Source organism: Ornithorhynchus anatinus, chromosome 1 (assembly GCF_004115215.2).
Source record: "Ornithorhynchus anatinus isolate Pmale09 chromosome 1, mOrnAna1.pri.v4, whole genome shotgun sequence".
NCBI classification, from domain to species: Eukaryota; Metazoa; Chordata; class Mammalia; order Monotremata; family Ornithorhynchidae; genus Ornithorhynchus; species Ornithorhynchus anatinus.
Window position 1 is genome coordinate 140,864,862 of NC_041728.1, and position 13,113 is coordinate 140,877,974.

The following is a 13,113-nucleotide window of genomic DNA, read 5'->3' on the forward strand; positions in this document are numbered from 1 at the left end:
ATACTTATGTAAATATTTTTGTACACTACCATACACTCTATAATCTATGTTAATGTCTGTCTCCCCTGTAGACTGTGAACTCCTTGTGGGCAGGGATTCTGTCTCCCACCACTGTTGCATTGTACTTTCCCAAGTGTTTAGTATAGTACTCTGCTGACAGCAAACATGTTTCTAAATTATCACTGATTAACTCTCCTGCCACAGTATAAGCCATTACTTTTTCTTTTCTTTTTTTCAGTGGAGAGTCAATGTAGATGATCTAAAACCTTTACGTAATATGCCTTCATAATCATGAAAACTGATACTAAATCATACTCCAACTCAATCTTGTATCTTTCAAGCTTAACGAAAGGATTCTTTCTTTTACCTTTCTTAAGATATTTCCCAATTCCCAGTTCCATTTTGTTGCTTTCTACTGGGGCTCTGACCTGTAGCCCTTTCTGTTTCTAAATTCTAGATTCTAAATCCACCTCTCTCCTGGAGCCCCTCCAATCTGGCTTCTCTCCCCTCCACTCTACTGAGACTGCTCTCTCAAAGGTCACCCATGACCTCCTTCTTGCCAAATCCAATGGCTCCTATTCTATCCTAATCCTCCTCGACCTCTCAGCTGCCTTTGACATTGTCGACCATCCCTTTCTCCTCCATATCTTATCTCACCTTGGCTTCACTGACTCCATCCTCTCCTGGTTTTCCTCTTATCTTTCTGGCTGTTAATTCTCGGCCTCCTTCACGGGCTCCTCCTCCCCCTCTCATCCACTAACTGTAGGGGTTCCTCAAGGGTCAGTTCTCGGCCCTCTTCTGTTCTCCATCCACACTCATTCCCTTGGTGAACTCATTCGCTGTCACTGCTTCAACTACCATCTCTATGCAGATGACACTCAAATCTAAATCTCTGCCCCTGTCCTCTCCCCCTCCCATCAGGCTCGTATCTCCTCCTGCCTCCAGGGCATCTCCACCTGGATGTCTGCCCGCCACCTAAAGCTCCACATGTCTAAAACTGAGCTCCTTATCCTCCCTCCCAAACCCTGTCCTCTCCCTGACTTCCCTGTCACTGTGGACGGCACAACCATCCTTTCCATCTCAAAGGCCCACAAACTTGGTGTCATCCTTGACTCAGCTCTCTCGTTCACCCCACACATCCGATCCGTTACCAAGACCTGCCGGTCTCACCTTTACAATATCGCCAAGATACGCCCTTTCCTCTCAATCCAAATGGCTATCGTGCTGGTACAAGCTCTCATAATATCCGAGGCTGGATTATTGTGTCAGCCTTCTCTCTGATCTCCCTTCCTCCTGTCTCTCCCCACTCCAGTCTATTCTTCATTCCGCTTCCTGGATCATCTTCCTACAGAAACACTCTGGGCATGTCACTCCCCTCCTCAAAAACCTCCATTGGTTGCCTGTCAACCTCCACACAAAACAAAAGCTCCTCACTCTTGGCTTCAAAGCTCTCCATCCCCTTGCCCCCTCCTACCTCACCTCCCTTCTATCTACTGCCCATCCCGTACACTCCGCTCCTCTGCCGCTCACCTCCTCGCAGTCCCCTGTTCACTCCTATCCCACCGTCGACCCCTGGCCCACATCCTACCGCTGTCCTGGAATGCCCTCTCTCCTCACAACTGTCAAACTAACTCTTTTCCCTCATTCAAAGCCCTACCGAGAGCTCACCACCTCCAGGTGGCCTTCCCAGACAGAGCCCCCCTTTCCCTCTGCTCCCCCACCCCCCCACCCTCTGCTCTTCCCCCTTCCCTTCCCCTCAGACCTGTGCTCATTTGTATATATTATTCATTACCCTATTTATTTTGTTAATGAGGTGTATATCTACTTGATTTTATTTATCTTAATGATGTTGTCCTGTTTTTGTTTTCTCCTGTTTTGCTTTGCTATCTATCTCCCCATTTAGACTGTGAGCCCTTCATTGGGCAGGGATTGTCTCTAACTGTTGCCAAATTGTACATTCCAAGCGCTTAGTACAGTGCTCTGCACAAAGTAAGCACTCAATGAATACTATTGAATGAATGAATAATAATAATGAAAACAACTACAACAATAACAATGACAATATATTTAGCTAATGTGCAATGGGATTCAGGGAAGGGCTTTTTTTAGTCTTTAAAGGACTAAATTAGGTCCAATTCTTGATATTTGAAAAAAAAAAAAAAGAGAGAACAAGAGAACTGAGTTAATGTCAATATATTTCTTAAATTAGTTTTTTAAGATATTTGTGTGATGGAGACACCAATGCTAAATTCCCTGGATGTCTAATGAAAGACCTATAACCTGTCAAAGTGTCAGATTAATTAGGAAATAATTAACCATCTAATGTCAAGATGGGAAAAATAGTTTTTTATTGTTGTCAATGTTGTTTTTAGTGGTATTTGTTAAGCATAAGACCATGCACTAAGCTCTGGAGTATATACAAGCTAATCATGTTGGACACAGTCCATGACCCACATAGGGCTCACAGTCTTAATCCCCATTTTGTAGGTGAGTTAACGGAGAAGTTAAATGACTTGCCCAAGGTCACACAGCAGACAAGTAGAGATCTGGGATTAGAATCCAGGCCCTTCGACTCCCAGGCTCTATTCACTAAGCAACACTATTTCTATGTTCTTAGATTTTCCTTTTATACTTTTAGTCTTTGTTTTCTTTGATAATTTTCAGCCACCCTCCTCCACTGTTGAGTACTAATGTGCTTTTGGCACTCACCCTGGTAACAGGAAGGCTATATGCGTGGCTTCCTCCAATTCTGACATCAGTGTTGCTCGGTGGATCATCTAGTAGCAGGTGTTGAGCTGTGATATAAGCTGCATTTTGTCTCCCAAAGCCAAAATCATCCCATTTCCAATCTCCATTGGGCAATGGAACACTAATGCCAACCTTATTTCCAAATCAGGTCTCAGGCATGACAGTTCATTATGCTTTCTGCCAAGCTACTCGCCCATAAAAGCCCTGATTTTAAATATGAAGGCAGGTTAAAACTTTCTGTCAAATAAATGTGTTACAGTGTTAGCTGACATAGTTCTTCCCAGCTTCAAAAATTGCTTTAACTTCTGTAAATTGAGGCCAAAGATTAAATTGTATCTAATTCTTAAGCATTGCCCCTCTTGCTGCATATCAATATGTCTAGTAAGGTCTCTGAGGAATTCAAAGGAAAACACTTAACTAGCAAAGTAGAAATCTACAAAAACCCAAAACATTTGCAGAAAAAATGAAGGAAAGAAGGGAAAGTTCCCAATGGAAATTAAAGCGTTGTAGTATTCAAGGGTATATGAATGTATTTGCATTTGACAATTAATAATAATGATGGTATTTTTTAAGCACTTACTGGGTGTCAAGGACTGTTCTAAGCACCAGAATAGATGCAAGGTTAGCAGGTTGTCCCACGTGGGGCTAACAGTCTTATTCCCCATTTTGCAGATGAGGGAACTGAGGCAAAGAGAAGTGAAGTGACTTAGTCACACAGCTGACAAGTGGCAGAGCCAGGTTTAGAACCCACGACCTCTGATTCCCAAACCCATGCTCTTTCCACTAAGCCATGCTGCTTCTCTAATTAAAAGATTTGAGATTTTAGAGGAAAGAGCTGTGTTTTTTGTGGAGTCACTTGTACTGAGTACTCAAAATTTAGAATCTATTAGACTTCAGGGGAAAGTTTGGCAATTGCATCCTGAAAGACTAATAAATAATCTACCCAAAGAGTCTAAAGGAGAAATGTTTCCTTGATATACTATTTATTTTTGGAACATCTGTATTTTATATGAAAGCAACTGGAAAAATAAAAGCAGTCCAGACTATTTGGTATTTTTTCTCTTGCCCAGTGACAGTTTTTTTTCCTAGATAAGAGAAACTTGTTATCACCATCTTCTTGAAAGCATAATTCCTATTTTACATCAGTATAATTAATACCTTGCTAATTATCTCAAAATGCTTCATGCTTTTTATTGAATTCTTCCAACATTATTGTAGAAGGCAGGCATTATTATGATTTAGTCAAATTTAGCCAACAATGAAACTGAGATATGTATAGAAAAATGGCAAATCTAAGGTTACAAAGTTGTTCTGCTAGCCGGGGCACATCTAGGAAGCTCCATCTTTTCTCCTGAGATTCTATTAGGTAATCAGGTAGATAATTGATAAGTAGATAATAATAATAACAATGATAATGTTGGTATTTGTTAAGTGCTTACTATGTGCAGAGCACTGTTCTAAACGCTGGGGTAGATCCAGGGTAATCAGGTTGTCCCACGTGAGGCTCACAGTCTTCACCCCCATTTTACAGATGAGGTAACTGAGGCACAGAGAAGTTAAGTGACTTGACCACAGTCACACAGCTGACAAGTGGCAGAGCTGGGATTGGAACCCACGACCTCTGACTCCCAAGCCCGGGCTCTTTCCACTAAGTCACGCTGCAGTACTGAAGTGATGTTGTAGCAGTTGGGGGACTATAACCTAGGGTAAAGAAAGCCTAATTTCAGGAAGTCACCCAGAGAAGATGAAATATCATTGGGTTTTGAAGATTGGTAGGACTTTATTCTGGCACATTTTAAGGGGGAGGAAGCTGCAGACAGGCAGAAGAGTGTGAGCAAAGGTGCAAAGGAGGGAGAATCAAGAACACAGGATAATAAGAAGGTTGTCTTAAGAAATGCTATAAATGTTTGCAAGCACAAGACATACACACACACAAAATCATACATACGTATATGATACATGATCATCACTCCTATTCACATTGTCTAAACTTATGAAAAAAAAGGCAATAACTCTCCTTCCCCGTCAAAGCCTTAAGGAAGTCACATCTCCTCCAAGAGACCTTACCTGACTAAGCCTTCCTTTCCTCTTCTCCCACTCTCTTCTGTATCACACTGAATTGCTCCCTTTATTCATCCCCCTTCCCAGCATTACTGCACCTATGTGCATATCTGTAATTTATTTACATATATTATTGTCTCTCTCCCTCTAGACTGTAAGCTCACTGTAAGCAGGAAAAGTGTCTGTTTACTGCTGTATTGTCCCAAGTGCTTAGTATTGATGATGTGCATTTGTCTATGGTTCTATTTATCTATTTTGATTGTGGTGATGCCTGTCTACTTGTTTTGTTTTGTTGTCTGTCTCCCCCTTCCAGACTGTGAGTCCGTTGATGGGTAGGGACTGTCTCTATGTGTTGCCGAATTGTACTTCCCAAGCACTTAGTATAGTAACCTGCACACAGTAAGCGCTCAATAAATGCAATTGAATGAATGAATGAATGAATCCCTGTTACATTAATGGATTTACAAAAAATCAGCCTGTATCTGATTTCAAACCTGCTTCTTGGGATCTCTATCTTCCTTTAATCAAGTAGAGAAAGCCCACTCCCCACTGCTCTGACAACCAGCTGTCTCTTCATTGCAGAGGTCACCCAACAGTGCCCTGCTATATCTTTGAGATTGTGCTTCACTAAATCTTTCTATAAATTATTCACATTTCCTGACTTGTAAATGCCCATTTTAGTGTACAATGCAAAGGCTGCTTAGGGAATCCTCTTGATCAGCTTCCCCCATGAAGCACTGTTGCAGACTGTAAGCTCGATGTGGGCAGGGAATGTGTCTGTTATATTCTCATATTGTACCCTCCCAAGTGGGGATCCATTCTCATCCCCACAACACTTATGTATATTTTTTTGTTTTATTTTATGGGATTCATTAAGCTCTTACTGTGTGCAGACACTGTACTAAGTGCTTGGGTAGATAAAAGGTAATCAGTCTTGGGATTCATGGTCTCAATCTCCATTCTACAGAAGAGCTAACTGAGGCAAAGGAAAGTTAAATGACTTGCCTAAGGTCACACAGCAGAAGAGTGGCAGAGCCAGAATTAGAAGCCAGTCCTTCTGACTCCCAGGTCGATGCTGTGCCAACTAGGCCACACTGCTTCTCAATTACAGTAATGCCAATATCCTCAGCTAGACAGTAATTTTCTTGTGGACATGGAATGTGTGTACCAACTTTTTTATTTTCCACTCTCACAAATGCTTAGTATGGCTGCTCTGCACAAAGTAAGCACTCAAAATATATCATCAATAGATTGATATATCTTGCCCAGCAGAAGTGAGTGAATTCCACTACTTCACTATTGGCAATATCATCCTGCCATTTTATATTGAACTTGGACTATGGTTGCTGCCTGTTAGATTCCAAGGGCATTTTTCCCTTTCTGGATTGGATTTGCATCCACATTGCTCTTTAGTCAATCTCCATCTCCCTACCGTATTGTCTATGCACTAGGATCTGTACCCTTTAAGAACTTCATAGTCACCTTTCCCTTAGCACCACACAAGTTATCTGTATATTTTATATGTATTTATAATTATATTATCATATAGAATATATAAAGTATTTATAACAAATATATGTATGTGTAGACAAAATATATAATATATATAAATGTAGAAGTTATATGTATCTATAATTATATTTATATTAATGTTAGTAAAGTTACTGTGGGCAGGAACCATGTCTACCAACTTGGTTTCACTGTACTCTCCCAAGTGCTGAAGGCAGTGTTTTGCACACAGTAAGTGCTCAACAAATGCCACTGATTGATAACTATAAACCTGGATCAAGATGAGCCATCCTGCATCTAAAGATATCAAGGAAACTCAACTCCTAGTTTATTTTCCCTCCCTACTGCCCAATCTATTCACTTTGGCCCTCCCGCACAGTACAGTTCTTGGCACATAGTGAGTGCTCAGTAAATACCACTGATTGATTATTTGTCTATGTAGCAGAATTTAATAGACACCATTGCCCATAAAGAATTACTCTTATTCTTTGATAGCTCAACAGTAATGGAAAAGAAAATAGTTTCTTTTTCAGAATATTTTTAAAGGCTTGTATTTTATGGATACTTTGTAAGTAGGCAGTACCCCAGGAATTAATTACTGTTATAATTAGTTTGTATGTGGCACCTACAAAACATTGGAATACTATTTAGCTCACTAATAGAATAATTCACTAATAGCAAATCTTTCTGGAGTTTTGTGGGATGGATAAGATAATAAAAATAATTTTGAGTTAATTATAAAAAGATATTAAAAATGCAAGTGTTATGCTCTTTCTAGTCTCAATACCCCTTTGATGTGCTCAATTATTTCTTCATTTAGAGAACCCTTAAGATTCTGCCCCTACTAAAGAAATGGATTGCCCTGGAAGGTATTAAAATTAGGTGAATTATTCTTATGAGAATAAGTAATAATTCAAGTGGAGATTTTTTTTTTCCAGGAAAGTAACTATCAGTGGTCTACCATAGATGAAGAAAATTATACAAGAAAAAAAAAAGAGGGAATTAGGAAAATATAGTATTACCCATTTGACTTATATTTTAAAACATGTTTAAAGTCAGAATTTTTATAATCTTAAAATCTAAGGAAGATCTTGAAGACTTCCTATTTTGTCTTTCAGATATTTTGTTCAATTGCCCAGAAGTGAAGATGACACAGAAGTTACAAAGCAGCTTAAGTATCAGTGGACTTCTTGGGGCCTAGAAGAAGTGCAACTTGTAAATTACTCTGTTCTGCTTAACCTGCCAGGCACTTCTCCAAACACGGTGACTCTAAAAAACAGCAGCGAATGCTTTTATCCTAATGGCCAGCCATGTAACAAAGAGACCAAGAAGGACCTCAGCCAAGATCTTCTGTATGCCTATGCTGCCTATTCTGCCAAAGGAATTCTCGAGGTAATATGCCATTTGTCTCTGTCATTTATTGTGAAATGAAATTAGAAAGCAGCACCTTTCATCTAAATTGAACTAATTGGCAAGACACAAGTTATGGAAATGCCAGTGAAATGTTCTGGGAGGGAAGAGATGGAAAGATTTAGATCAAAAGACTGGGTTTTGTTTAAATGTTTTGAAAGCTATTGCCTATATAAAGTGACAAAGTAAGATTCACCAGTAACTCTTTTCATTCATTCATTCAATAGTATTTATTGAGTACTTACTATGTGCAGAGCACTGTACTAAGCACTTGGAATGTACAATTCTGGCAACAGATGGAGACGATCCCTGCCCAATGACGGGCTCAAGATTACAGCCTTGAATTTTAATATATTACAGTTGCATGGAAGGCACAATTCCACGTGTTCATGAAGTTTTCAAATGGTGAAAGTAATAGGGATAGTAAGAGGGCCAAGAGATGAAGAAGGTAAATTTTAAGAATCTTATTAATTACATTGCTATATGTACCAGGTTGAGGTTAAGTCTTGGCTTAGGAAAGGTTTAGGAAAAAAGTAGTAAAACTGTCCTGAGGTAAAATCATAATTAGGGTTGTAACTGGAATAGAATGAAAATCTAGAGGGACTGAAGAAAAATGTGAATTCAAATGATAGGAAGTGAATGAGAAGCAGCATGGCCTAGTGGTTAAATTCTGGGTGTAGAAATTAGAAGGGACTGGGTTCTAATGTTGCTCTATCACTTGTGTGATGTGTATCCTTGGGCAAGTCACTTACCTTATCTGTGCCTCAGTCACCTCATCTGAAAAATAAGGGTAAAGAGCATGAACCCCATATGGGACATGGAAAGTATCCAACCTTATTAACTTGTAGGTATCCCAATGCTTAGTTCAGTGCATGGCACAGAGGAAGCACTTAAAAATACCACTAAAAAAGGAACTGAAATCCATGAGAAGAAAACATTTTTTCCTATATTAATGTGGATAGCTGTGGTGATTATTAAGTGCATACTACGTGCCAAGCACTGTGCTAAATAATAAGAAAAACAGTTCCCACATGAGGCTCTCAAGGGAATCACAGTTCTTTTGTGGGAAGGCAGTACATATAGAACAATAGGAATGAATTTCAAACAACAATAATGGATACATGCCTCAGTCCAAAATAACATAATCAATGATATTTATTGAGTGCTTACTAGGTGCAGAGCAAAACCAAACGCGTAGGAGAGCACAATAGTCAGTCAATCATAGGTATTGAGCCCTTACTGTGTGCAGAGCACTGTACTGAACACTTGGGAGGGTACAATATGAGAATATAACAGACACATTCCCTGCCCACATCGAGCTTACAGTCTGCAACAGTGCTTCATGGGGGAAGCTGATCAACAGTTTTTAGTTTCAAACTACGACAGCCTTGCCAGCATTATAAAAGTAAGGAAGATATCCATCTTGCCTTCTTAAGGTAGAGAGGCTCTTCTGGTCATTGGGCCATCCTCCCAGAACTTAGAGCTCCTGATATTAAATACTAGTAGATTTGATAGTATTTATTGAGCACTTACCGATTACAAATGCACTGTACTTAAGTTCTGGGGAAGGGAGAGTAGGGCATATTCCCTGCTGAAACGGAGCTTACATTTGATTGGAATGTGTTAAGGAGGCTCTGGGTCACTCAGTCTCTATGTGTTCCTGTAAAGGATGGGGCTCTTGTCCTTTGATCCTGAGTAGGAAGACATTGGCAAGTAACCCCAACACATCATGGAGCTCCTGGGCTTTCTGGCCCATGGTCCACTGTCACAGAGGCTGGAGATCCTTTCTTTGTGTGGCCTAGTGGAAAGAGCTCAGGTCTGGGACTAAGAAGGACCTGGGTTCTCATCCCAGGTCTACCATTTGTATTCTCTGTGATCTTGGACAAATCAGTTCACTTCTCGGTGCCTCAGTTCCTTCATCTGTAAAATGGGGACTATGAACCCTATGTGGGATAGAGATTGTGTTCAATCCGATTAACTTGTATCTATTCCTGTGCTTAGTATAGTGTCTGTCACATAGTAAGTGCTTAAAAAATACCATTATTATTATTATTATTATTATTATTACTATTTCAAGAAAGAAGCAGAGATTGGTCTGGATATTGGGTGGTCCCTATGGACACTTGAAACTTCCAGGCTACGAATTTCCATACCTGGAGATATATGCATCTAAATTTCTAATAAGTAATCTGTTCCTTTCTAAAATCTGCTTCCAAGGTCTATTCTTACCTTCTGTATGTAAATTCACCTCAGTAATTATTTCACAAATTCAAAATTGCAACATGCTTTCACTGCCAATTTCACCAAAACAAATTGTTTTTATCCCTGGTTTACTCAATGTTTTTTGCTGTCATTCTTTTGTTGTCAGCTTCAAGGTAGGAAAGTCCATGCTTCTTGTGAATATTTCTGTTATGCATTTCTTCTGACAGTACTGCAGTGAAGTTTTATGTATAAATGTTGGAAAATTGGAAACTATATCGGCTCTGAGAAAAATTAGAAGTATAATCCTAATCAGTAATTCTCTATTAGAAGAGTAGTTAGAAGAGTACCACCACCTTGCCCCATCCTACCTCAACTCACTACCCTCCTTCTAGCCTGCCTGCACACTTCACTCCTCTAATGTTAACCTTCTCATTGTCCCTCAGTCTCGCCTCTCTTGCCACCAACCCCTAGCCCTCCTCCTGCCTCTGGCCTGAAATGCCCGCCCTGCTCAAACCCGACAGACAATTACTCTATCCCCCATCTTGAAAGCCTTAATGAAGGCACATATCCTCCTAGAGACCTTTCCAGACTAAATCCCTCCTTTCCTCTTCTCCCAATCCCTTCTGTGTTGCCCTAACTTGATTCCTTTTTTCTCCCCCACTCCCAGCCCCACAGCACTTATGTACATATCTGTAATTTATTTATTTGTATTGATGTCTTTCTCTCCCCCTATAGACTCTAAGCTGGTTGTGGGCAGGGAATGTGTCTGTTTATTGTTGTATTGTACTCTCCCAAGTGCCTAGTACAGTGCTCTGCACACAGCAAACACCAATAAATATGATTGAATGAATGAATGAATGAAAGAGTAGCTTTGATATAATAATAATAATAATAATAATGTTGGTATTTGTTAAGCACTTACTATGTGCTTAACATATAGCACTGTTCTAAGCTCTGGGGTAGACACAGGGAAATCAGGTTGTCCCACGTGGGGCTCACAGTTGTAATCCCGATTTTACAGATGAGGTAACTGAGGCACGGAGAAGTTAAGTCACTTGCCCAGTCACACATCTGACAAGTGGCAGAGCCGGGATTCGAACTCATGACCTCTGACTCCAAAGCCCGTGCTCTTTCCATGAGCCTCGCTGCTTCTCTATGATTAATTGCCAGGTATAAGTCTGTTTGTGAGACCGAGGACAGGGGACCAAGACAGGGCAAGATTCCTTAAGACTCCCAAAGACTAAAACTAGAGACTCTGAATGGCTGTTGAGTGGCACAAGGAGAAGCTCATCTCACAACTTCTTAACTACACATACCTTTAACTTCCCTTCTACTATTTGCTGACATTTATTGAAAGGTATGTTTTTCATTTCCTTCATTAACAGAAATACTGAAATTTCAATCTTGAGTATAAGGCTATAACTTTATTAATAGCTTGGGTTAATATTAACCGCATATTAGCCTGCAATAAAGAAGTAAAATGTAGAAATCCTGTCCTTCCCAAATTTCTTTGCAGACTGTGAGTCCCTTATGTTCCATGTACTAGATTTGAATTTCCATCTTTATGCCTTTCTCCACTGTTCGGTATTTGTGCTGTGCACACAGGAGGTACTAAATAAATATAATTAAAATAAAAACCTATGATGTCTTCTTTAATCTTGCCTTTGAGTCAGGATCTGGTTTATATAGAATCTGCTAGCAGAAATGTGTGGAAATCTTATGGCAGGAAACAAAGTGACTAAACCCAGAACTATCTAGTAAGGATAGCACAACTTGCTGAACTGCTGAATCACATGTAAATGCCTTTTCTGAAAGGGGCTGGGAAGGCAATAGAAATATATCCCATTCAGGCCCATGTCCTAGTTTAGTCCCCAAATTGGTCCCATGCCCCATAGTCTGGGGAGTTTTCAGGTGAATAGGACATAGCACTAATGTAGGTTATTACTAAAATAATTCTAAATTACCATTTTGCAGGAATATTAATGAAAGTGATTACTGGTTGTTCAGCATTTGTTTCAGTCAATAGGGATTGAGTTCTACTTTCAGTGTGGGGAAATTTTTAGTTTAAGAAGCAGCCATATACGTGGAAATTTTAAGAAAACATGAAACCTTAATCTGTAATGAAAAATATTAAAATAAGTGAATGTGGACTGAATCCTGCATAATAGCATGTTTTTGTCCACTGGATGCCAACATGCGGTGGTTGGGAGGTAATTAATGTAACCAGTTTGAATTGGATTCTCACTGAGGAATGAGAACAATCACTTGTCATTTTACTGTGTACTCCCACATGTTGCTTCAAAATGATCCTACCCTTTTAGATGATGTTTAGTGGGCAATCAGATGGTGAGAAATGAACTCATCTACTCTAAGCACCCTACATCACCTCAATTTGCTAGGTTAGAGAATGTTCCCAGTATATACCTTTCTAAATCACTCCTAGAGTGTTTATGTTCTTCACCTGTCAATCCATAGAATTTATTGAGCCTTACCATGAGCAGAGCACTGTACTTAGCACTTGGTGGAGTTCAATACAGCAGAATTGGTAGACACATTTCCTGCCCACAAAGAGCTTCATCTTGGACATAAATATATCAATGATAGTCGGTATTGAGTGCCTAAAGTGTGTAGAATACTAAGTGCTTGAGGGGACCAACGTCTTTATTGAGTACCTATTCTGTTCAGAGTACTAATGTACTAGGTTTAACAATGCTATTGGTCCCAATGGATAATAATAATAATAATAGTAATAATAATAATAATATAGTATTTGTTAAGTGCATACTATGTGTCCAGCACTGTTCTAAGCGCTGGGATTTATACAAGGTAATCTGGTTGGACATCGTCCCTTTCCCACATGAGGCTCACAGTTTTAGTCCCCATTTAACAGATGAGGTAATGGAGCAAAGTTAGGAAAAAGAGGAGAGTCCCATTTGCCAACCGTTACCTCTATTATAATGCAGGCTCTCTAAAATTTATCCATTAGAAAGGAAATGTGTCTACCAAGTCTGTTATATTGTACTCTCCCAAGTGCTTAGTAGAGTGTTCCGCACACTGTAAGCACTCAATGAATATGATTGATTGATTGATCATCCCAGTGGGTTACTCCATCCTTGATTTAAATGCTTAAGAACATCCAAGAGAAGTAAGAGACACAGGGTCTTCCCTTTAGCTGCTTACTGT

General features: G+C 39.7%; 1 protein-coding gene across 3 annotated transcripts in view; it reads left to right on the forward strand.

Moving 5' to 3' along the window:
* NAALADL2 (N-acetylated alpha-linked acidic dipeptidase like 2) overlaps positions 1-13,113 on the forward strand; it is a 966,685-nt gene that overhangs the window by 422,082 nt on the left and 531,490 nt on the right. For all 3 annotated transcript variants that reach the window (XM_029067290.2, XM_039913128.1, XM_039913127.1), the window contains one exon: positions 7,437-7,710. In XM_029067290.2, coding sequence (XP_028923123.1) covers positions 7,437-7,710 — 274 coding nt within the window. The remainder of the gene's footprint in view (positions 1-7,436; positions 7,711-13,113) is intronic.